The 24,678-nt window shown below is 30.5% G+C and overlaps 1 protein-coding gene across 3 annotated transcripts in view; it reads right to left on the bottom strand.

The window, feature by feature from the left end:
• Unc-13 (unc-13) overlaps positions 1-24,678 on the bottom strand; it is a 70,388-nt gene that overhangs the window by 739 nt on the left and 44,971 nt on the right. Inside the window, exons 5-19 of one of the 3 annotated variants that reach the window (XM_074259761.1) lie at positions 24,310-24,387; positions 20,544-20,763; positions 19,323-19,443; positions 12,531-12,637; positions 8,878-9,019; positions 7,475-7,921; positions 7,243-7,393; positions 5,430-6,164; positions 4,068-4,289; positions 2,807-3,259; positions 2,452-2,583; positions 1,815-2,040; positions 1,524-1,673; positions 252-344; positions 24-177 (exon numbers count right to left, since the gene is read on the bottom strand). In XM_074259761.1, coding sequence (XP_074115862.1) covers positions 24-177; positions 252-344; positions 1,524-1,673; positions 1,815-2,040; positions 2,452-2,583; positions 2,807-3,259; positions 4,068-4,289; positions 5,430-6,164; positions 7,243-7,393; positions 7,475-7,921; positions 8,878-9,019; positions 12,531-12,637; positions 19,323-19,443; positions 20,544-20,763; positions 24,310-24,387 — 3,431 coding nt within the window. Of the gene's footprint in view, positions 1-23; positions 178-251; positions 345-1,523; positions 1,674-1,814; positions 2,041-2,451; positions 2,584-2,806; positions 3,260-4,067; positions 4,290-5,429; positions 6,165-7,242; positions 7,394-7,474; positions 7,922-8,877; positions 9,020-12,530; positions 12,638-16,625; positions 16,733-19,322; positions 19,444-20,543; positions 20,764-24,309; positions 24,388-24,678 lie in introns of all 3 variants that reach the window. The other 2 variants (XM_074259762.1, XM_074259763.1) reach the window with 2 other exon arrangements.

Genomic DNA, 24,678 nt, shown 5'->3' on the forward strand with positions numbered 1-24,678 from the left:
TATTTTTAAAATTATATACTTACAAATGGAAAGTTTCGTTAAACTTCGGCGACGTTCCGCTCTTAGATTTAGTAGCGTATTTCCGTTTCTTCTCCGCTAGATGGGGTCCTATTAAATTAATCTCCACGTAAGGTTTGAAGGACTGCGGGTTCCACTTCAGATCGTTCGCTTGCGACACTGTTAAAAATAACACACAATCAATCAACCATTCAAAAACAACGACATCAATTACGGATAATGACTCCGCTTACCTTTAACGGTTATCTTCTGTTCCCCGGTGCCAGGATGAGTGAACAGGTCCACCTGGAGACTCAGTTCCCCGACCGCTCCGCCATCTAGTGTGTCTGGAAGACAAAGGAACCTCAAAATCCGCGCTCAATGCCAAGAAAGATGCGCTTGTCAGCTTATCAGTAAGTTACTCTACTTCTACATCTAGATATTAACCTACAAGTCCTCGGACTTAGTTAAAAATTATCGAGTAAGCCCATGATTAATGATTGCTTCGGCAAAGCTTAGTAGTAGAATTGCGGTGACAGCTTCAGCGGCGATGACTAATTAACGAGATGATTACAATATTGCGTGACAAATGCGAAAAGAGCGTATAAAAATTTTTTCGTTGCTCATTTTGCCCCTTTTTAAAGTTCAATTGATTTTTTACCTTTACTATGTTATTACTTTATCGATGCACAATTTTTTTGTACGACATTTTGGCACAAAACCCTATCTTACTACAAGAGTACGCTCTTTTGGCATTTGTCTCTCGATATATTACTCATGCTTTTGTTGATAATTTTGATTTTTTTAGATTTAGTCTTGTATTCTACGGCTTAATTGATTTAATGTATCAAATAAATAAATTTTATGCACATCTCAAATAATATATTCAGGATTAATTCAAGTTTTTTGGGTAATAATAGTGTAACTCAATTTTTTCAACAAGATGGCAGCCAAATGAGTGAATAAAATGGCGGCAATTTCAAGTTTAATGCAATAGAGAACTTGCATTAATTTTTTATCAAAGAAGAATATTCTAATAATTTTTTTAAACAATTTAATTTTTTCTAAATTGATTTTAAAAATATATTTATATTTCTAAACTCTTGTATTTGCTAAATTCAGATCACATATCACAAAGCAGTAGAATTTAACCTAAAAAAAAAAAAAATATTTTCAAGAAATACAAAAGATAATTGTTTTTTTAATTTTTAAAACTCGCTGTAAGATGGCGTTGCGCACCGGATATAATACTACGTCACTGCCGTTTAAATTGAAATCCAAAAAATAATTTTTAATTTAAAAATTACTTAAAAAAATTATTGAAATATTTTTTTTTGTCTTAATAATTTTAACTATGCTTTTTAAAAATAAAATTAAAAAATATGCAACTTCTCTATTGAAATAAATAAAATTAATAATAATAAAATCTAAAGTGTTTTTAACATTTGAGATGTGCAAAATGAAATATATAATTGAATATTAAATTAAAAGGTCTCAGAGCTGTCTGCAGATTGTTTCTCTGGTACCTTGTCGACTTTCACGTCTAAGAGGCGGCGGTTTACTTTGACGAAGGGGCTCTTCTAACCCTTCCATTCCATCGTCATCACCATCGTCGCCCCTATCACTGCTCACGGAACGTTGACGTTGACGTAGGGTTGTTGCGTTGTTCAGGGGCACTGTTTATACGCGATAATTATTTACGCGTATATTCAACACATTTTTTATCGACCGTGGTTTCATTATTTATAATTGTAAGATTTTAAGATACTGACTACATATATCTAGATTTTATTTAAAAAATATAGGGTGATACTTACTCTGGTTGAGCTGAGTGGTGACGAAGGTCTTGATGAGAGTATCCGTCGTCTGCGTGTACAGACTGAGGGCGTATCTTAGACTCTGCAGCTCTGCGGATTTCTCTAAAAAGTTTTTCTTCAGGCCGTTACCTCCCGCGTGGAAGTATTGCTTTATCGTGTCCAATGCGACGTCTAAAACTGCGCATTGTTTCGGCGAAAGGTTCTTTTCTACTTCCTTGGATATGTCCTGGAAATTTATTATTTATTAGTTTTAAGGAGATCCAAGTACTTTTCTAGTGTAAAGAATGTCTATAAGAAAATAATCCGTAGAAATATTTTTTTTATGCATTTTTAAATTAATTAATGACAATTTTGAAAAAAATTTACTCATTAAATAGTTATTAATATTTAATTGACTGATAAAAAACATATGAATAAAAAATAAAAAAAATATAAAATATAAAATACTAGTGCTAGTGGAATCTTAATTTACCTACTTGTAAAAATTACAATCTTCGAACCTAATTATTTCATTAAATATCCCGAAAACTTAGTTTTTTAATTTTTTATTAATTAATAGGCTATATAGACTGAATTTACAAATTAAAAAAATTTAACTACTTCGCATGGATCTTCTTAAAATTAAATTTCAACTCACCATCACTCCACTGAGTGCATTCTTCACATCTGGCTTTCCAGCCATATGATTCTTGAATATTCTCGACATATCTTCAATTTTGGCATTCGCTGCTAGATTTTTAGCATTATCGGTCAAGTTCTTGAACATCATCTATAAAAAACAAAACCAATATTCAATATCAATCATTAAATCATCAAAAACTTCGTTAATTTTTTCACTAACAAAGCAAAAATCCAAAAAACCCAAAATCCAAAGAGTTCTAAAACCCCCGATAAGATGGCGGGTGCAATTCCTAAGCCGCAAAATGGCAACCAGTAGCAAGCGCGCCAAATTCAAAAATTTTAATTTTAATTTAAATCACTTAAGAACTTACACTCTTGTCAGTCATAGGTGGCAGCACAACAGTTTTCTCAAGAATTCTCATGACAATCTTCCAGAGTTCCTTGAGCAGCCGCTTAAGCACTGTCTTTTCGCAAGACTGGGCGTATAGCGACAAACTTCCATCCAGGAGGTCCATAAGCGGCCTGAGGACATCATCGGCCTCCATCGCGACCGCGTCTCTCTGCGCGGCCTGTTGTAGATTAACCGGACCGCCGCCTTTTATCGCCAGAAGCAAGTCCCCGAGTTCGCGGACGGAAACAGTTATTCTCGGTTCCAAGCTCCTGGCGAAAAGCACCGCTAGTTCATCCAGCGCTGTGTTTAGTTGCTGCTGGAGTTCTTTTAAGATATTTGCTGCGTCTTCCTCTAGCTTTTCTCCTCCCATTGATTCGAACATCTTCTCCAGCTGGACTCGCAGCTGCTGGATGTTGTTCATCAGGATGCACGCCTGTAAGTTAAAAAATTAATTATTTATTTTTTATCTTATTCCATCCTTTCAATTATATTTTTTTAATAATTATTTACAAATCCGATAAAAAAAAAAAAATATTGAAAAGTACCATTAATTTTTACTGCAAAGGTTAAAAATAATAAACGTGAAAAATTGATAATATTAATAATTATTTCAGACTATTAATATTAAAAATTCCAGTGAAATAAAATGTTTTTACTGAAATTACTAAAAAATTAACTGGACTTGACAGTAAAAATTAATCTAAGTACCGGAATTATCCACCGACTTTGAGGCGGCGCTACAATCGCTCTCGACTTATCAGCTGTATAAAGAATTACACATTTTGGTGATCAATTGTTGCTCAATTACAGTTAATTCTAACCACACATTTATACAATTATCATTCTAATTAAATTTTATCCAATTAGTTGAATATTATTTTTAAAAAAGTACTTTAATAATATTCGTTATTTTTTTTTACTATAAGCAATTATTCTATATATATTTTCAAGAAAACTAACCTTAAAAAATAAATTAAATCTCAAAAATTAATTAAACATTCAATCTTATCAAACTAAAATCTTTTTCAAAATATATAATCTATAAAAATAGTAATAAAATTATATTGATAAAATCTCCAATAATAATTCTAGTTTATGTTCGCGGTAAGCTGCATTAAAATTATTTTTTATTTTTCTCCGGTGATTTTTATAGAGATAATCTTCAAAAAATATTTCTAGCAATGAATGGTAAATATTATAAATAAAATTTAATTATTTATAAATTGTTAAATTATACTTACAATTCTTTCATCTTTCAGGTGGCCAGGAAACTCTCGTTTTACGATATCCGAGTAAGACATCAAGACTTTAACAATAGTCTTGGCGAATCGCTTCATATACCTCTTCCAGATTTCCGGATCAGGACACTCCAGTTTCGAAACGACGTCGAAGCACTGCGTTAATTGGGTAAATACGTCTACTACTGATACACTGAAAAGGGCGTGCTCGCTGCTCTTTATGAACTGTAATTATTCAATTTTCATTTAATTAATACCGTAATTTATCCAACTATTAATTAACTTCAAAACTTTCAAGCTATACGCAGTATATTATTACTTCTGTGGTAACATTTGTGTTTGATGGTTATAATGTTAAATTACTAGTTCCGTGACGACTTGAACCGTTAAATTGTCTTATGATGTTTCATTTATAAATTTAATCCTCAATAAAAGTAATAATATATTTACTGTATAATTTAAGGAATAAGTAATTAAATTTGGAATATAATTTTTTATTAATTCACAAAAAAAGATTTTAAACAAAAAAAAAAAAAATGCAAAAGTGATCGAAGAAAAATTTTAAAAACAATCAAAAAGGTTTTATTATATTAAAAATTTAATTCAATATTATTTAAGATTTTTTTAAATTATCTAATTTTGAAGTTGCAAAGTATCAATAGTTTACAATCGATAATTATCAAATATTTTAATTTTTTATTTAAAATATATTTATTATTTAACCTAGTGATAATATTTTTTTAATTAATATTTATTTAAAAATAATATTAATTACATGAATTAAAAGACAAATATTGTAGTACGAAACTAGATTTTGTTTCCAATAAAATTTCTGAAAATTATTAAAATGGTCTACAATATAAATTTAAAAAAATATGGATAGAATTACTAGATTCGATAAACAGTATTAAAAAATTATTTTAGCTGAAATATTTTAATTCATAAAATTATTATTATTTTTGAAAAAATATTAATTAAAAAATAATTATTACCAAGTTAAATAAAAACTAAAATATTTAATTGACCATTTTTTAGAATTGATTATATATATTAAATGATATTTTTATCGAATTTAAAAATAACAATGTTTCGTTGGATGCGCGCGCATTTTAAAATTTCATTTTCATAATTTTTTCATTACGCGCTTAAAGAAGTATAATTTCAAAAATTAAGTTGAAAAATTTTTTTTTCAAAAGTTATCAAATTTATCTCTCCATAAAAATTTGAACAATCTATATTGTGATCCATTAAAACCGCTTAATATTCCATAACTGTATTAAAAAAACATTTTTATTTTTGGACCAAGAAATTATCTTCCAGTGTGTGAGTAAAGTAATAAAAAATGGAGAAAAAAAAAAAACGAACCCCGTCCTTTTGATCTCTATTAAAGGCACCATGGAGATATTCAAGTGAGACGTCATCGTTCTCGTTGAGCCACTGCATAACGAAAGGCTCGAACCAGGCTGGGTACTCAGGAACTGCGCCTTTGTACGGTGGAACGTCCTTGACGTAGTTGGCGTGGAGCCATTTCACCCTGAAGTGGAGGTTCATGTACTCGGAAGACTTGCACCGGCGGTACTGCTCGTGCTCCTCGAGGGCGTACTTCATGTCCACTGCGAAGAGGGACCACATGGTAGCGGCGGACAGCTGACCGATGTTCAGCTCTTGCGGGAATTGATTGAGGACAGGGCCGTAGCTGTTCTTGTCTTCCTCGATCACCGAGACAATCAGCGCGATCAGCTTGTGCCAGAAGTCCAGGGAGTCCAGGACCGGGCCGTGGTCATTAGGATCCCGCTTCGCCTCGTTCGGGTCCACCTGGAACTCCCTGTTGTACAGCTCGTAGCAGTGCTCGAACAGGAACTGGTACGTCGACCGCAGGCAGGCTTTCACGCAGTCTTTCACCACCGTGCTCGCTCTCGGAGGACTCGTCAGCTCCTGCACCTTCATTCGGAAGAAGGTTATGCTCGTCAGCAGGTCCACCGTACTCTTTAAGTCCTGCAGCTTCTCCGGTCTCGATGCTGGGAAGTTGTTCCTGAACATCGACAGATCAATACGTAGCGTGTTGTGCAGCTGGTCCAACAGTTTCACGAATTTTTCTTTCTGTAAGTAGTAAAACGTACAATTTTTTTTTTTTTTTAATTTTAAAGTAGCTTAGTCTAATTATAAGTTTATATTATTAATTAAGGAGTTACATGGCTTTCACGGTTTCAAAAAAATCGATTTTTTTTTATCAAATTCTACAACATCTCTAGAATATTGTCCTGAAGTTTTAAATCGATCCGAATAATAGTTTCGGAGATACAGTTTTAAAAAGTTGTATTGAAACTCAAAATTTTTCTCAAAACTATGTTTTCAAAATCCGGTACCCACGATTCCTCGAGAACTACTCAACCGATCTTGATGAAATTTTAGACAGGTCTTCGAGATATAATTTACAAAGTCTTGAACGGAAGATTTTTTTTTTTTCAATTACAACTATTTAAAAAAAAAAAAAAATTCCGTGAAATTTTCAATTTTTTGTAAAAACCTCTGTCAAAAATTCAATTTTGATTTTTTTAATTTTTTTTTTTCCGTTCAAAACCTAGTTTGAAGTCTTAACTAGAGCACATATTTTTTTTTGGATCTCCTTAACTGTCCTTAAATTCAAAACTAATCTCCCGTTTTTGCTCATCTTCAAACTAATCTAAAACAATCCTCCAAAGAATAACGATCCGAAGTTTCATTAAGTTCTATCAACAATTATTCGCACTGTCTTGTTATCAGTAATTATCAGTATTGTTATGATTTAAAAAGTCAACCCTGCGATAAGAAAGAAAAGGTTAATAAATATAAACGTCCATTAAAACCAGGATGTATGTGTAGAAAATGAAGATGAGCCACCTGTTGGCGTATTCATGAATGAATGTGACACGAAAACGAAATAACTCTGGTAGGTCAGACAGCCGGGGGAATTGATAGGGTTGAAGTACGCTTTGGGTGCATTGTGAAACGAGCCGAACAGTTCTTGAGTAACGGATGGAGCTGTTTCCCAGGAAATTGCAGCATTTCTCACCCTTCACCCAGTATCCAGGCTCTTAAAGCTCCAGCGTCACAAGGAACATGGAAATAGGAGTTTTCCCCTCCCTTCTCCCTACCCACAGCGCCATCTGCGGGATAAACTTTGAATTGAAACACTTACCCCGAAATTGCTAGCGGAGAATCTGTCGCTAGCCGAGACAGCTGAAGACGCGGTGGTGTGTGCATAGTAAGCGTTAATGTTCGCCAGAAGCGCTGACATCGCTGCCGGAACTCCTGAACACAGGTACTTGGTTGACAAACAGTGGAAGTGCCTGGAACATTTAAATATTCATTATGAGTCATGACCGAACTTAGCAACATTGAACTTTCCAATAAATCAAGAAAACACTCACGTCATGGCTTGATATATACTCTCAATTCCGTAGCGCATAGCGAATTCGTCGACGAGCTCCTCTCCAGGAGGCTCGAAGTAGATCTTCCAGGCGTCGTCGCCCTTCGCCTGGGGCAGCTTCACATTGCCGTCATTTCCCTCGCAGAGGCTGTGGAATAAGTTCTCGTGGAGACAGGTGTACTGGACGTGGTAAGGCGCTACCTTCTCCTCTCCCTTTATCTCCACGCTGATGTGGAGTCTAATGGCGCCCGAGACTGCGCTCTTGTCCGTTCGCTTTTCCAAGTTGTACCAGACGTCCATTTCACCGCTGAGGGTCCGCACCTCAATGATCGTCTGACCCAGGAAGTCATCGCTCTCCCGGGTTAGTTTCTGCCGCAGTTTTGATTTCAAGTCGTTGTCTTCGTCCCACACGCGGACTTTTATGCGGTCTGATGAATTGTGACACTCGCTGAAACAAATTTTTATTTATAAAAAGCTTAGTTAAAATTATTAAGACAAAAAAAAAATATTTCAATAATTTTTTTAAGTAATTTTTAAATTAAAAATTATTTTTTGGATTTAAATTTAAACGGCAGTGACGTAGTATTATATCCGGTGCGCAACGCCATCTTACAGCGAGTTTTAAAAATTAAAAAAACAATTATCTTTTGTATTTCTTGAAAATAATTTTTTTTTTTTTAGGTTAAATTCTACTGTTTTGTGATATGTAATCTGAATTTAGCAAATACAAGAGTTTAGAAATATAAATATATTTTTAAAATCAATTTAGAAAAAATTAAATTGTTTAAAAAAATTATTAGAATATTCTTCTTTGATAAAAAATTAATGCAAGTTCTCTATTGCATTAAACTTGAAATTGCCGCTATTTTATTCACTCATTTGGCTGCCATCTTGTTGAAAAAATTGAGTTACACTATTATTACCCAAAAAACTTGAATTAATCCTGAATATATTATTTGAGATGTGCATAAAATTTATTTATTTGGTACATTAAATCAATTAAGCCGTAGAGTATAAGATTAAATCTAAAAAAAATCAAAATTATCAACAAAAGCATGAGTAATATATCGCGTGACAAATGCCAAAAGAGCGTACTCTTACAGTAAGATAGGGTTTTTAGGTAAAATGGCGTACAAAAAAATTTTTTCTGCCACTCAGCTTAAAATCGTAGGGCAATCTAATCCAGTTTTTGCAAAGCAATCTTTTAATAATCTTAAATTGCGAATGTTCCTAGTCTTTCTTTAGCCATTATTACTTAGCTTGTTAGCAATATTTTTCCGGTAGCAATACTCTTTTACTTATATTTTTGCAGTATAAGATCGTACTGTTGTATTTGGAGCCGTAATTGGTGTAAAATGCCTTTAATGTTTATAGAATATATAAATTAAGATAAAAAAAACTTACAAATAAAACTTCTCGTTCCAAGAAGGATTCAATTCTTGAGTTATCGTTCTCGTTCGCTTCTTAACTTTTCCTACTTGAACAGTCACATAAGGATCCGAAGTGCCGCTTTTATCTTTGGCGATAAGTCCTTGCGCGGAGATAACTAGAAATAAATGTCTCGTTAGCACAAAATTGGGGATTTAAAAAAAAATGTAGGATTATTTTAACTGCTGCATTTTACAACGCATATTGTTTAAGCAAATTAAGACAAAATGTAGTTTAAATTCGAGCTTAAATTCAAGTTAGAGTGGATCAGAGTGGAGTAGACCGCGAAAGTCGGGTGAGTTGTCTTGCTGGTAAATGGGAGTTGGTAAACTGTAATATAGTGGTTCCTTCACCCTGAGTGTAACTCTGGTGGTCCTGGTGGAACAAAAGATAGAGCTAGATGCTGGATATGATAGTTGAGTTAAAAAGTCCGTGTGGTTGGTCCTTCGAATTAGCTGACGAGTGAGTTTTACCATCCTCTCATCTCCTTCTGCCCCTTAATGCCAGTTTCGAAACACTAATCGAGTCACAACAACTGTAATAATGCAGACTCTAGTGTCTACTCCACTTGACCTACTGTCTCTTCGTCTCAGACGTTATGTTCTTTGGAGTAGTTATTGTTTTCTCGAATCATAAACTTCTATCTTAGTTTATCGGTTTAGTTTTAAACGCATAACACTATGCGTTGTGCAGAAATTAAAAATTTTTTATGGACAATTTTTCACACACATGCTTATGAATTTTTAAGTTTTTTCTCATAAATACGACGACACACACATTTATTAAAAATTCTGACGACTTTTTTAAGCGTGCAAAAAGCGCGGCGTGATTTTTATTATTTTATAACAAGTTACAGCGATTATCATTTTTGGATATTTGTTTGCCGTAAGATGGAGTGAAGTACGTCCTTTTTTTGCTGCAAGATGAAATGAAGTATGAAAAAAAATTATTTTATTATAATTGTCGATAGTTTGAGCAAAATTTTTGGTAAAAATACGCCGTAAGATAGAATTAATTCCTCATAATATAAATATTTTTTCATTGTTTTGCCGTAAGATGAAATGAAGTTCTTAATTACCCCGTAAAATAATTTTTAATACATCAAGTTGATATATGCGACAACTAAATACCTTTTCAAGATTGCCGTAAGATGGAAAGTGATCCATCTTACGGCAAAGCAATAAAATACGTAATTCTAGGAATATGAACACATCTAAGTGCTATAAAAAATAAAAAATGACTAATATAAAAAATGTTTGTGCATGAGTGCGTATGACTGTGAATGACCAAGACATATACATGCATCACCAATATACATTAATAACCAATTTTGGATAAAATGGATAAACTGGATAAAATATCAAAAATTAAAATCAATAAGCTTAAGATTGGTGTTTCTGGTCCTCAAGGTGGTAATCTGGTTGGTTTGGTTTATTAATTACCATATTGGTGTGTTACAGATATCGTGTATGTTTAATTGGTATGTAAACATTGTATGTGTATGTGTATGTTATGTATGTTTGTGATTGAGAAGTGGAGTCAAGCGAGAAACTATCTGGAGTTAGAGAGGACAATGTGCCTAGGATACCAGCACAAAACTATTTAACATCCTCATTGATTTCGGGAATAATTATACGCGTATTTGTCCCCAGAGTGATGTTTACCGCCTGTGATTGATGGAGTTATCTTTGGTCTTTAACCGACTCCATTAATTATTTATTTATCCGTCCCTTAACTCCAATTCCATTTAAATTTTGGGTCATATTACTATCGTTATTATTATTGGAGCTTAAAGAAAGTTTTGCAAATTTATTCCAGGGATTTTTTTATCAAAGCTAAAACAAAAATCACTTGGCTTAGCTTGCGGATTTTCTTTTAATATATATAGATATAGGGTTATATTTTAATCGGAAGTGAATCAAGAGATTTGATTACTGGGGCGGAAAGAAACGCCAACTGTTACCCTCTTCCGCTGTGTGGCTATCGTGCTCGATTTTTATTTCACCGCTTTTACCTTTTTTTCTTCACCGACGTTTATTTTTATTACGCCTGGATTTAGAAGTTTATAAATTTTTATAGCGGAATCTCTGCGAATAATTTTACACATTTATTATTAAATAAGTTTTCGAGGAGTTTAATGTAATGAGAAAGTTCATTTTGTTTGATATTACGAGTTAGAAAAAAAATTTATGGTAGATTTTTGATTTTTAAGAAAAAGCAAAATTTGAGAAAAAAATTTTTTTGCCGTAAGATGGATTCATCCGATATTTAAAAATGTCTTATTAAATTTTTTTGTTACTTTACAAAATAAAGTCCAAATTGGAACAAACATTTTTTTCTCGCCGTAAGATGGAGATTTTTTGCAGTACGATGGAAATTTAGCCGTAAGATGAAAAAAAATTTTTTTTTCAAAAAATTTTTTTTTATTTTTAAACGAAAATTAAAAAAATATTAGAAAATTTTTTGCCCTAAGATGGATATTTTTTGCCGTAAGATGAAAATTTTTTTTAATTTTCAAACGAAAAAAACACATTTTTCTTGCCGTAAGATGGAAATTTTTTTACTGATTTTTAAAATACAATTAAACAAAGAAAAAAATTTTTTTTTAACCTTAGGATGAAAAAAAAATTTTTTTTTTTTAAATTACAATTAAAATAAACATTAAAAAAATTTTTCTCTCCCTAAGATGGAAAAATGTTTTTTTTTATATATTTTAAAAATGAAAAAAAAATATTTTTTTTCTCTTCATAAAATAAAAAATAAATTTAACTTTTAAATACCATCAAAACGAAAAAATTACCTTTAAATTTTTAAATTGCCCTCCTTGAAATAAAAACTAAATAAAAACATAATACAAAAAAAAAAAAGAAGTAGTAATTAAATCGAGGTAGTATTTTAAAAAGCAACAAAAAAAAAAAGTAACAAAATCTCCAAAGTAATTTACCGAGAAAATAAAAAACGAGATAATAGCTCCGACGGGTTTGATAAATTTAACTGGTAATTTAAATGCTGGTTTAACCCCTTGGCTTCCTTTCCTCGTCATCTACTTTGTCAGCCGTCAACTACAGGGTTTCTTCGTGTTTATTGATCCCCCGTTCATTTAAGCTCACCCGAAAAATCTAACCCGCGTAAATCATTCCAATTAAAATCTCATAATTGATCAAAAAATTTTCTAAATTAAAAATAATTATTCTAACAATTAAACCCTCACAAAATTGCCCAAAATATTTAAAAAAAATAAAAAATATTCCTAAATAATTAATATAAAAAATAGCAAGAAGAGATGTGAGGTCAAAGCGCTGCACCTGCCAACATAAAGGTATCGATTTACGGGCGTCGCTTAAAATGAGACCAAGGAATATTCTTTGCTGTTTTTATTTATTATTTAACTTTTACCTACTGGCGTACGTCCTCTTTAAACACTGTTTAGTTATTTATTATTTATCGTTATATCGTCACACAAAGCAAAACCTTGTAATAAATAAAATGCGTGTGTCAGAATATATTAATTATTTAACAATAAATATCCGATAATTATACCCCGGAAATTTCATTATAAAAAAGACAATAACAATAATTATTGAGCTGGATGAAAATAGTGTGATTTAGTCAGTGTGTTTATGGGGTACCTGTGATGGCGATCTTGCACGACCACTTGCTGGTACCCTCGAGGACGATCATCTCCGCCTGCTCTAGGCTGTCAATGTGTGTATCCGGGTCGACTGAAAAGGTCGTGCTGAAAATAATACAATGACCTCGTCATCAACGACAACAGTACTAACGGTGTACAGACTACCTGACTGTTTGCTGAAAACAAAATTGTTAATCTAGAGAAAAAAAGAGAGAGAGAGAGAGAGAGAGAGAGAGAGAGAGAGAGAGAGAAGTTGTTGCTGAAGAAAACGAAATCCTGGAGGTCACTTTTGAATTAGACACCTGTTCGATCGAATTATGGCTTAGAATAAGAAAACTTGTTGCTCCAAACTGGCTCTATAGCTTATCTGATGGCTGGGCGCCAGCAGCTGATTAAATCCCGGTAAATATCAAGATATATCGCTGGTTATGAATTTAATTATGATTATAGCTGTTTTTATCGAACGACGGGTGGAATGAGCGCTTTTCAGCGAACGGAATTTATTTCCATCGACTATTTTGAAGGTAATTGCCTTCAATGAGGTTTTAGTTATTTGAAGAAAAATGGAGAAAAAAAATTTAGAGACGAGGAAAAATAAGTTCGAGAGCCCGGGCCGGGATTCGAACCCGGTTCTTTTGGGTAAGAGTTAAGGGCTCTTATAGTTGAGCTATAAGAGATATTGATAGCTATTTTTTTTACAGCTGGGTGAGAACTAGACTTAATAATTATGTATCGAAAAATTTTCTGATGTGGTTTAATGGGAAAATAGTACTTAGTACTCTGAATGATGCATGGAAAAAAATTCCTGTGGAAATAACAGTAAATGGAATTGTAAGTTTTTAAATTCAATATTTTTACTCTTCAAAAATTAACATTATTTTTTGTCATTAAGGAAAAATTTTTTTATTAATTATTAAGCTACGTAGATTGAATTTACAAATTTTTAGGAAGTTTTAAAAAGTTGACTTCTCCTTAAAGATGTTCAAGTACAGGGTACTTTATAACATTATTTAATAATGTAATTTTTTTATATTAATATCTGTAAATTTAAGATTACTAGAAAATTGAGCGCGGTTTTTTTAAAATATTTATTATCGGGAATTTAACTGATTCATATTTTTACAAATTTTATTCATTAATATTTAACCGTTGCTATGGTAATCATTTTCATAGATACCATTGCTACACAGAAAGAAAGAAAGTCTTGAGTCAATCGTAAATTTTCTTAAATCAAGAAAATCTTAAGAAAAATTGAAAATTTTTTGAATCAAGTTAAATTTTTTTAAGCCTAGAAAATTTCTTTTTGTTTCAAAATAACTTCGGTCTTCCTTACAATTTTTTCTAGTCCAAAAAATTTTTTTTTCTGTGTGTGATAATCGTTGCCGTAGTAACCGTTGCTATAGTAACCGTTACCATAGTGATCACCATAGCAACGAAAAGCGACAACAATAAAAACATCAACTTTTTACAAAAAAATTAAAAAACGTAAATTTTCCATCATTAATGTAATTTTCACAGGAAATTTTCTATATTTAAAAATCAATATACTATTTTTCCACTCTTTAAAGAAAATCACTTTAAAGATTTTCATCAGACTGTAATTAAGAAAAGCTCCCGTAATTGAAAACAAAAAAGCACCACCGGCTTAATTAAAATGGATGACCAGTAAGTCAAAATGAATTAATAACCCGAAGATGAGTTTAGCGGTAGGTGAAAGTTAAATCGAATTAATGAAAATCCATAGGAAGCTTTGATACCGGGATTGGTAAGTCCGCCGAGATTACTCGAGCTATAAGATCTGGTTGTGCTTCTGGGCATGAATGACGGTCAGACTGCTCTTCAGAGTCTTATTGATCAGTCTCGTGAAGCACAGACACTGTGCGAGACCCGAGATGAACTATTGTCAATCGCGATATTGTCTCTTGCTCTCGGGGTTAGCTCAGCTGAAATAACAAGATCCGAAACTGTGTGACTCAATAACCCAAATTTATCATCACAATTATGATCAACACACTTCCGTTTTGCGAGGAAGGATAACTAAAGTCTTAACGACGACTTAAACCATTTTCGTGAATAGCAATTCGCTAACAGGGTTAGTTTATCCCCAATTCGATTGTAAATTTAAACATCAGCACTATGCAAATCCGCTTAGACTTGATCAATTAAATCACGAGGTTATTTATCGGCGATAATATCTACTGTCAAGTGTATATTAACTGATTTAATTTATGAGTATTTATTGACGGTCCCTAGAAACAATACAAGTCTGGAAAGTTGTTTGTGTTGGTTGTTTTTATTGGATTGGCAACACTGAAAATATAAATACGGATAAAAAACAATTATACGTTCAGCAGTATCAATATTTAATGGTCAACATAAACGAGCACTATTTATTAAGAAAAAAATTAACACTCAAAAAAAGGTTGCCTAATATCGGATGAAAAATCGGCATTGGATTTATCCAGCGGTACAAAAATAATTAATAATAATAATAATTAGCGACATATACGACTGCTGCAACAACCATTTGTGCATCGAGTTAATTTAATTTTAATTAAAGTACGCCTTTAAAATATCACTGATTAATTTGGAACTGATATTTTTTAAATATTCAAACATTTTGTTATATTTTAGGATTCCAAATTCATGCTAAAAAATTTCTTTTGGGATAATGTAAGACATGTTGTGGTAACAAATGTATTTCCGACAAATAAATAATAATTTTTGAGCGTTTTGAACTTTAATTAAGGGATTTAAAAAAAAAATTCTAAATTTTTGGGTGATTTTCAACGAGCTCTAACTCCGAGGAAAATGATCGTACAGCAAAAAAAAAAAAAAAAAATAGCAAATTGTAGCTCCAAGTGTCTAGTTTTCAGATATGACCATGAAAATTTTTTATCATGTTCGGGTCTGGAAAAATCCTAAGAACACTACAAAAAAAAATTTTCCAAATTTTTTCTCGTCTTAAAAAAGATCTACGGGCTTGAAAAAATTTTTTTCCATTGTTTCGCTGAAAAGCTTTTTTAGAAAATTTAATGCCCTTCAATTTGACGTAATCAAAAAGCCTGTACGATGATTTGCCGCGGAGTTATCGTCAGTCAAAGCAAAAAAGTACTTTTTCACTTTGACAATCAATAACTCTGGAAATAATGATCGTATAGGAAATCGAAGGACGGTTTTTAAAACTACACGATATTCTCTATAAGATACCGTGAATAGCTTTTGTCAAAAAAATTTTTTTTTAATTGAAAACTTTAATTGAAAAAACGACAAAAATTCGCATAATTAAGGATATTTGGATAACTTGATATAACTTTGGATAAAATGGATGAATAAAGGATATTGTTGGTAATTTTTCAACCTCCAAGTGTCCCCTAAAATTCCTGAAAAATTCAAAGCGCTAAGATTTTTTTTTTCATAGTGCCCCGAAGCTTCAAATTCTTTGTTTTTCCAAAAATCATCATTATGAGCAATTTTTCGATTTTTATTCATTTCTTCAATGAAAAAAATTTTTTTTTCTCAAAAATCTTTATTTTTCCAATCAAAGATATTAATTTTTCAAGAAATTTGAAAAAAAAATTCAATTTTTTTTCAAAAATTTTTTTTTTTTTAAAAAACAATGGAAAAAAAATTTTTGAAGCCCGTAGACCTTTTTTAAGATGAGAAAAAAATTTGTAAAATTTTTTTTTTTGTAGTTTTCTTAGAATTTCTCCAGATCGGAACATGACAAAAATTTTCCATGGTCATATCTGAAAACTAGACTAATTTTTCCAACTAATGAATTTCCCATTACTCATTTGTCCCCACATGTTTTCCCATTATCCCTTTTATTATTCACCCAAACGAATTTTTATGGACATATCAATTGCAATTAGCATCCCTCGCTTTTTATTGCGGGAACAAATGGTTGTTGGCGACAAAAAAAACACAAATGAGCACACATGTTACTGCAATTGCAACCGGTCAGCCAGGCCCCTCGGAGCGAAGCTTGATTACAATTATTAAGATTAATTAATATTGGATTGGAATGTCTTATATCCTGGTACGAACACATGTAGATACATCTATAAATATGAGCCTATCAGGAACAAACCTGTGATGGCGATTTTAGCGGACCACTTGCTGGTGCCGTCCAGCACTGATTGCTTGACTGAGGTTAAATATTTCTGGTGCTCAGTGTCGTCGATTCCAAATACTGACCTAAACTCCGAAGTCACGTTTAGTTTAACCGTAAACTTCGCTATTAATTACTCACCAGTTGTTATTATTTAAGGATACATAATATATATATATATATATATATATATATATATATATATATATATATATATATATATATATATATATATATATATATATATATATATATATATATATTTATCAAGTTTAATTGAATTTGCTCTTTTCCCCGCTTGTTAATTTCGATCTTCGACGTAAGGTCATAAGTTTAATCTATATTTAATCTCCAATAGATTAGATGTTCCTCAATTTGATATTTTATGGCTTAAATATTAACGGCATGTCTTTTGACAATTTATACCTCGATTTATGAGTTAAGTTTTGAGGAAGAGAGCAAATTAATTCATGCTCATGCCGCTTGATCGCTATTAATTGTTTTTTTTTTTTGGAGTTACTTTTTTTGGTTATCTGTGTTATTATTTATAATTCATAAATCATAATTGAAAGGATATTAATTATTGCGCACGGATATTGTTGAGAGATTGTTTATCTACTGTTAAATTCACCCGACAAATACGTTGTATTGTTTTTGAAATGCGATCGTAAATAAACTGTGTTTTCGATGTAATCAATTGATATATTATTGAGTACATTATACCAAGTTTTGATTAAAGCGAAATATTTCAACCCTTTCATGGATAAACAGGCGTGGAATTTATTATTTTGAATGGACTTTGGTGTACAATTGCTAATTTTATCGAGTTAATAATTTTGAAGCTTTATGAAAACTCACTTTAGAGAAGTTTGAATTAAAAAAAGTTTTTGGAATTCCAAAAAATCAAAAAGCTTAATTAAATTAAAAGATTGTTATTAAGGTAGTACCCTCGCCAGAGTTTTCTTAGGATTTTTTTTTTTTTTTTTTTTAATTTTGGCAGATTAATTGTTCATATAATTCTGCATCGATTGGTGCAATTTGAAAAATTTTTGACCATCTAGTTTCAGAGATATTTAATTTCAAAGTTTGAGCTTTAAACGCTCTTATACATTACCGTATACGGGATATCCAAAAGTTTACCTACAAACATTTTTATATCTCAGAAACTTTTCTTAGGATCTTTTTAAAAAACTAGAGTAACGTTAACCAACAACTAAACAATTTTTTAAAAATAATTTCATTGATAATTACCACACAGTTTCACAGATATTTATTAATAAGTAATGAAAAATTTACCTAGACCAGAGTAGCCGAGGAAGGGATACGTTAATAAAGCTATGGCAACAACGCAAGTTTTGTGAGCCAAGAAAAAAGTATGAGACGCGTATGTATGCGCTGAAAAATTTGAAAAGTTTAATCTACGTCAGGTGTAATATTATAGTTATTAATTTTATTTATTTCAAAAAAAAATAACAATGATTATTTTATGAAAATAAGTATTTTTCTATAATTATTAAAAATTCAAAAAAGTTAACAATTTTAATATAATAATATATATTAATCTTTGATAAGTTATAAAAATAATAGTCAGATGAAATAATAAAAAATAATAAAATTTAAAATCAGTTAATACATCAACACAAAAAATTTAATTACTGATTTTTATGAAAAAACAAAACAATACTGTCAATTATTTTTTTTCAAACAAAATTGAAATGAAATGTATGTGGCATCAATTTATCCGTGATGTGATTGGTCGAATATATCATAAGTATGAAAATATATGCAAACTCTATATTCAGGCGCGCGCAAATTCAAATTCAAATTTTAAAAATGAAGACTTGAGTGTTTATTGTCTCAATAAACGATCAATTTTTTTTTTTTTTTTTAGAAAAGTTAATTTGATCTTTAGCTTAAGATTATATCTATTTACAAACTAAAAAAAATTGTTATTAAATTTTTTTTAGTTTGTAACAAGATTAGTTATTAACCAAAGCTCTTAACCTGATAAAATTCGTCCATTCACTGAGTTACTAAACCTCTAAAAATTCATAAATAAACATTATATTCATGATTGTCCTCTCGAAATCCTCAAGCATGTCAATATTCCACTTGAAAAAATTTTCCACCATAAATTACATTTCATAATAATTAATAATTTATATTATGTCAATGTAGAAATTTAACCGGTCGAATTTTTCCTAAAATTACCGCTAGCTATCTAATAAACATTAAAATATTAAAATATCCCGGAATGTGTTTATAAATATTTACTCTAACCCTAAAGACTAGTTTGCGTAGAACTTATCGCGACTGGAATGATAATTTCGAATAGACCCCCTCTCAGTCTTGGGAGAGTTAAATTTACCAAGCTGGCAACATCCAAAGAGCAATTTCCGAAAAATTTAACGGACATTTTTCGATAATTACTATTTCCATATACTGTCCAATCGGGAATTGAATGCTGGAAATTTTTTATAAACGTGACCTAATTCTCGCTTGGGATCGATACATGGATTCACCGGGTTTTATTACTTTTTTATAGAAATAACTAATAGCGATCAAGTCACCAGTTGCATTTATTAATATTACTGTTTTAATTTTTAACGATCAAAATAAAAAAAAAAAAAAAAAAAAAAAATCTTAAAAGAAAAAAAATAAAATAAAATTACTAACCGAATAAGCTCGAAAATTTCAGGCTTCTCTAGCTCCCTCTGCTTCATCCGTTCCTTCATGGCGGTTATGATGCTGTTGGCCTTGTCTTCAGCCCCGTGCTTGGAACTTTTCTCCGCGGCTCCTATAAGAAAAGTTATTAATTAATTCAGTCACGTTATCCACTTAATAATGTGACAATACTCGCTAACAAACTAACATGAAACTAATGCAATGCGCCATGAATGCTATTGCCTCGCAAACGTTAACATAAACTCCTTGTTACGCCTACTGATTATTTTCAATACGACTAATTACCATTCCATCGCCTTCGCAGTTTAATCACGTTTCACTCACATTTAACTTTATATTTAACACAATATTATTCTGTCGTCTATTTTTAATCCGCTTTGTCGAGCTTTCAATTACTGACTTTAAGTTTTAAATAACGTTATTTGTGACAAATTGGGTTAGCTTTATCGATGGATTGATCCTTTTGAGAAAATTCTAATTTTGTCATATTAAATCGTACTGATAGATATTTTGTACTCATAAATAACACGAAAAAATTTAATTATAAAAAAAAATCATCGCTAAATTTATAAAAAATTTTTTGAAATTAATTTTTTACTATTTTTACAGAAAAAAGTAATTTTAATCGCTTATTATGTAGATTTTTCAAATTTTTTGGAGGGACAAACACGATAACTTTTGAAAAAATAAATTTTTCAACTCAATTTATTTTTTAATCTCTTCATCTGCCTAATGGAAAGTTAAGTATTGAAAATTGAAGCTTAACATTGTTTTGTTTAATTATAATTAATTTTTTTTCGGCTGGCAATTGGAGAAATTTTTTTTCCTTTGAGCAGCTTTATAAAAAAATTTATTTGTAAACAGAGCTTTAAGACAGCTGATACTATACTCAATTGTGTTCTTTGGCTGGTCTTTAATTGGTCCTTTTTTATAATTCAAATTGGAACGAAAGAGGGCGTTAAATTTGTTTCAAAATAAATATTTTTCGCGGGAAAATTTAAACTTTAAAATAAAATTATAATTAACTTATTAAAATTATTTTACTTACAGTAGAAAATTATTTTTATTGGCTTGATATAAAATCATTAAAAAATTAAGAATAATATCAATATTATTTTTTTTTTTTTAATGCGTGAAATGGCAGATGTAATCTAGTCGATCATCTACTAATTGAATAATTATATAAAAAATTGGTATTACTTTTTAACTTACTCTGCAGGCAGTCAGCATTGAGCAGATCTTTGCATTTTTCGTGGCACTTTACACCGCATTCCATGCAGCGCACACCCTGCCGAGCAATTCCCCAGAGCAATCCCTCGCACTCGTAGCAGTAGGTCGGTGAGGTGGCGGTCCAAGTTACGAAGTTGTGAGGCGTCGTCGAGGATATTGGGTAGATCATCGCCTGGAGCGTTTTTTTGTACACGTGCATCTTCTGCAGAGTCATGAGCACACAAACTCGGTCAAATATCGCGATATCGTCTCTCGGCATACTTTCGTATATGTTTTTATATAACTATGGCTATATATATTTATATTCTGGAGGTTAGATTAGGTTCATGTTTCAGGGATCTCATACTTCACATGCTTATCAGTTCAGTTTCTAAAAAAGTATCTTACTTTTTTATGTTTGACATCTTGGTACGTTAGCTAGTGAATTTATTGCTTTATATTATTCAAAACTCGGTTCTCGGTACAAAAAGTTGTCTGCTTGGTGTGAATTGTGAAGCATATCGATCCGCTAAAAAGCTCTATAGGGTTTTCTGAGTACTTTTACAATCAATGTAATTTCAATTTCAGACTATTTGTTAATTAACTCTCTTGAAAAAAAAAAATTTCTTTTTGAAATTTTTCAATTCAATCTTTGAATTTTGATACACTTTTTTAACAATAATGGAAAATTATAAGGATTATTAAAGAGAATTCAAGTGCAATGTAAGCTTATCCGAAGTAAAAATTAATTTTCTACAAATTTGATGTCTTGTAAAATTTTTATACGACCAACTGTTCCAAAGTTACAGCCGTTTTTTAATATATTAATTTCATCGAAAAATTATTTTCGTTGATATTAATTAATTTTAAGCTCTAAAATTAATTATAAAAAATTTTTTGGAGACATTATCGGAAAGGAAATTTAATTCTCTACAAATTAAGTGCCTTATAAAATTTTGATAATATCAACCGTTCAAAAGTTACAGCCGTTTTTTAAACTATTAATTTCATCGAAAATTTTTATTTATTGGAAAAGATACATGGCCCGTTAAAAAGTTAAATCTCTCTAAATATCGAGACGACACAATACGAGATACTTAATGTGAATCGAACGTGATTGCAATTTTAAAACACAATAAACCGTCGAATTTTATGACACTATCGGAAAGAGGTGAAATAAAGTTTATAAGGGCACGAAAACACGTCATTGAAAAAGAAAACTACAAAAATAAAAAATAAAGATATCGGTAACAATGCTGTGAAAAATATAGAGATTGCTTCGTCAAATATCATACGTTTTATTCAGAGATATTTAGATATCGTTTTATTGATACACTGAGACGCCCGTCGGAAGACTATTATACCAAACGTACAATATGCTATTTTCAGCGGATTGAAAAAGTTGGCTAAAAAATATGAATATCTTAAATTTTTTGATTTTAATTTCAAGTTCAATTTTATTAAATAAATATTTTAATTTGAATTGTTGAAAAATTATTATCCAAAAATTTTAAGACTTTAAAAAACGCGCCATTTTTGAGCTCAGTTTAAAATAATCTTTAAAAATTTTTTAAGACAATTTTGAGATTTTTTGAGCCATAATTTTGAATTAGAATTTGAAGATTCATAACTCCAATAAATAAATTCAAATTTTTATGTATCAACAACAATTTATCGCGCTTCTATTGAAAATGTTACTTTTCAATCATTTTAAAAATAAAGTATTGAAAAGAAGGCTCTATAAATTTTCCAAGATTGCGTACCATCAATATTAAAAAACCGATAAAAATAGCTCGATTACAACCAGAGATAGAAACTTAGCTCCAGACAAAAGTACAAATTGTAGAAATACCCAGCAGGAATATCTTATCGTAAAACTATATTGCGGATCATTTATTGTACTTATAAATAAATATATATATAAATATAAATACTATTGAGTATCTTATTTCCTCTATCTGATGTCCTGATATATATATATATATATATATATATATATATATATATATATATATATATATATATATATATATATATATATAATATATAATATATTTACATTGTATTGGTGCGGGTTACTACTCTCTGGCTTCTATATGACGTTCTCACAAAATGTGCTTGTTTTGTGGTTATCTCTATCTAAATATATGTATTAATACATGTTGGACTATCTAAAAAATTAATTTTTTTTTTTTTTTTTGATAAAATTTTTATACAATTTCGAAGCTCCAAAAATTTCTATTAGAAACAAAAATATATTTTTAAAAACTTACAAATTTTAGACATTAAAAACGTTCTTAAGAAAATCAATTTTTGGTTTATTAAACAATGAATTTTGTTAAATTGCACTGAATTATTTTAACCATTGACTTTTTCGAAGATATAAGCTCATCCCGAAGTTACACTCGTTAAGAGCTTTCATTTGAGTACCCACATGCATTTTTTATATATTTTTGATATATTCATATATATATATATATATATATATATATATATATATATATATATATATATATATATATATATATATATATATATGAATATATCAAAAATATATATATAATATATATAAATATATGAAATATATGAAAAATTGATGTGGGTACTCAAATGAAAGGTCTTGATGAGTGTAACATCGGGATGAGCTTATATCTTAAAAAATGTCCAAAGTTGACAAGATACAAGGTAATTTCTTAATTGTTGATATTTTTAAAAATACAAGCTCATCCCGATGTTACATTCATCAAGAGCTTTCATTTGAATACCCACATCTATTTTTGATATATTTTTCATATATACATATATATAATATATATAAATATATGAAAAATTGATGCGGATACTCAAATGAAAGGTCTTGATGAGACTAACATCGGGATGAGCTTATATCTTTAAAATATAGATAATTTATGAATTTTTTGCTTGAGAACGTCCTTAAATTTTGAATTTTAAATTTTTCTAATAAAATTCCGGAAAAAAAAATTAATCCCATAAAAACAGCCCAAAATATCCGTACATATACATGTCTATAAATATATATAATATAAAATAATAGATATTGATAGAGATGAATAACGAGTGTCAATAATAAATGTCACATTTCCTACTCTGGCTATTGCATATTGTTGTCACTAATTCGCTACTCGTTGCTCCGTAGATGACAAAGAAGAGTGAGGTAATCGAGCGTATCTCATATGAAGAGTAAATATAATAATAAGTGGTTAAAAAAAAAAATAATATTGAAAAATTAGGGAGGTTTGAGGGGAAGTTTGTCGGACAGATAAAGATAATGTTGTGGTATAGAGAAAATAAAGATTTGAGACACTGAGCCACTTACGTGAAATAAAATAGCGTGGAAATGAGGATAAAATGCCGCACATTAATATGGAAAAAAAGAAAATACATTTTTATAATTCAACAAAAGGTTAGATTAATAGTCTTACTCCTCTAAAAACAGAATGCTGACCACGGACCTGCTAATGGAAGCCCGAGGACTCGGGGTTCGAGTCCCGGCGGCTTCTATTTTTTTTTTTTTTTCTTATCAATGGGTAATATTACAGGTCACTGGAAATTTATTTTTAATTTTTTTTGTTTAGCTCCTAAATTTTAAACCGTTTTATTTAGAAAGAAAAAAATTTTTTCCTAAAATAATAAATCATAAAAATTTTCCTGAACCGACCTCCCCGTTACATAAAATATTATTAATAGGGAAATTCTGTAAATTTTAATCCCCAACATAATTATAAAAATGGCCCGAGGGTAGTCTTACCAATTCCTCGTCGTTTAGCGTAGCTCTGGGTACTGCTGAAGTTAATCCGGCTGCGTTCCTCTTAGTCGCTGCCATTGTCTACGGAAACAAAACTTGAATTAGTTTTATTATATCTTAATATTTAACAACCGTTTTATTAAGTTCTTCGGTGGTTTTTTCTTCGATCAGTGTGCACTCATCCGTATGAAAGGAAACTACGTGAGGGTTTCATTTATTAGTGTGCTAATTTTAAATAGTGAGTTTTTATAATTATTTATATATAGTTTTTGTAATATTTTAATTATATTTACAGTATTTACAGTTATCTGTTTTGTGTCGCAGTCGATTGATTTTTAACTAAATAATAAATAATAAATAAATAAAAAGCTA

Source organism: Cotesia typhae, unplaced genomic scaffold (assembly GCF_013202065.1).
Source record: "Cotesia typhae breed Kobodo isofemale line unplaced genomic scaffold, CoteBio_Ctyphae contig_20, whole genome shotgun sequence".
Lineage (NCBI taxonomy): Eukaryota > Metazoa > Arthropoda > Insecta > Hymenoptera > Braconidae > Cotesia > Cotesia typhae.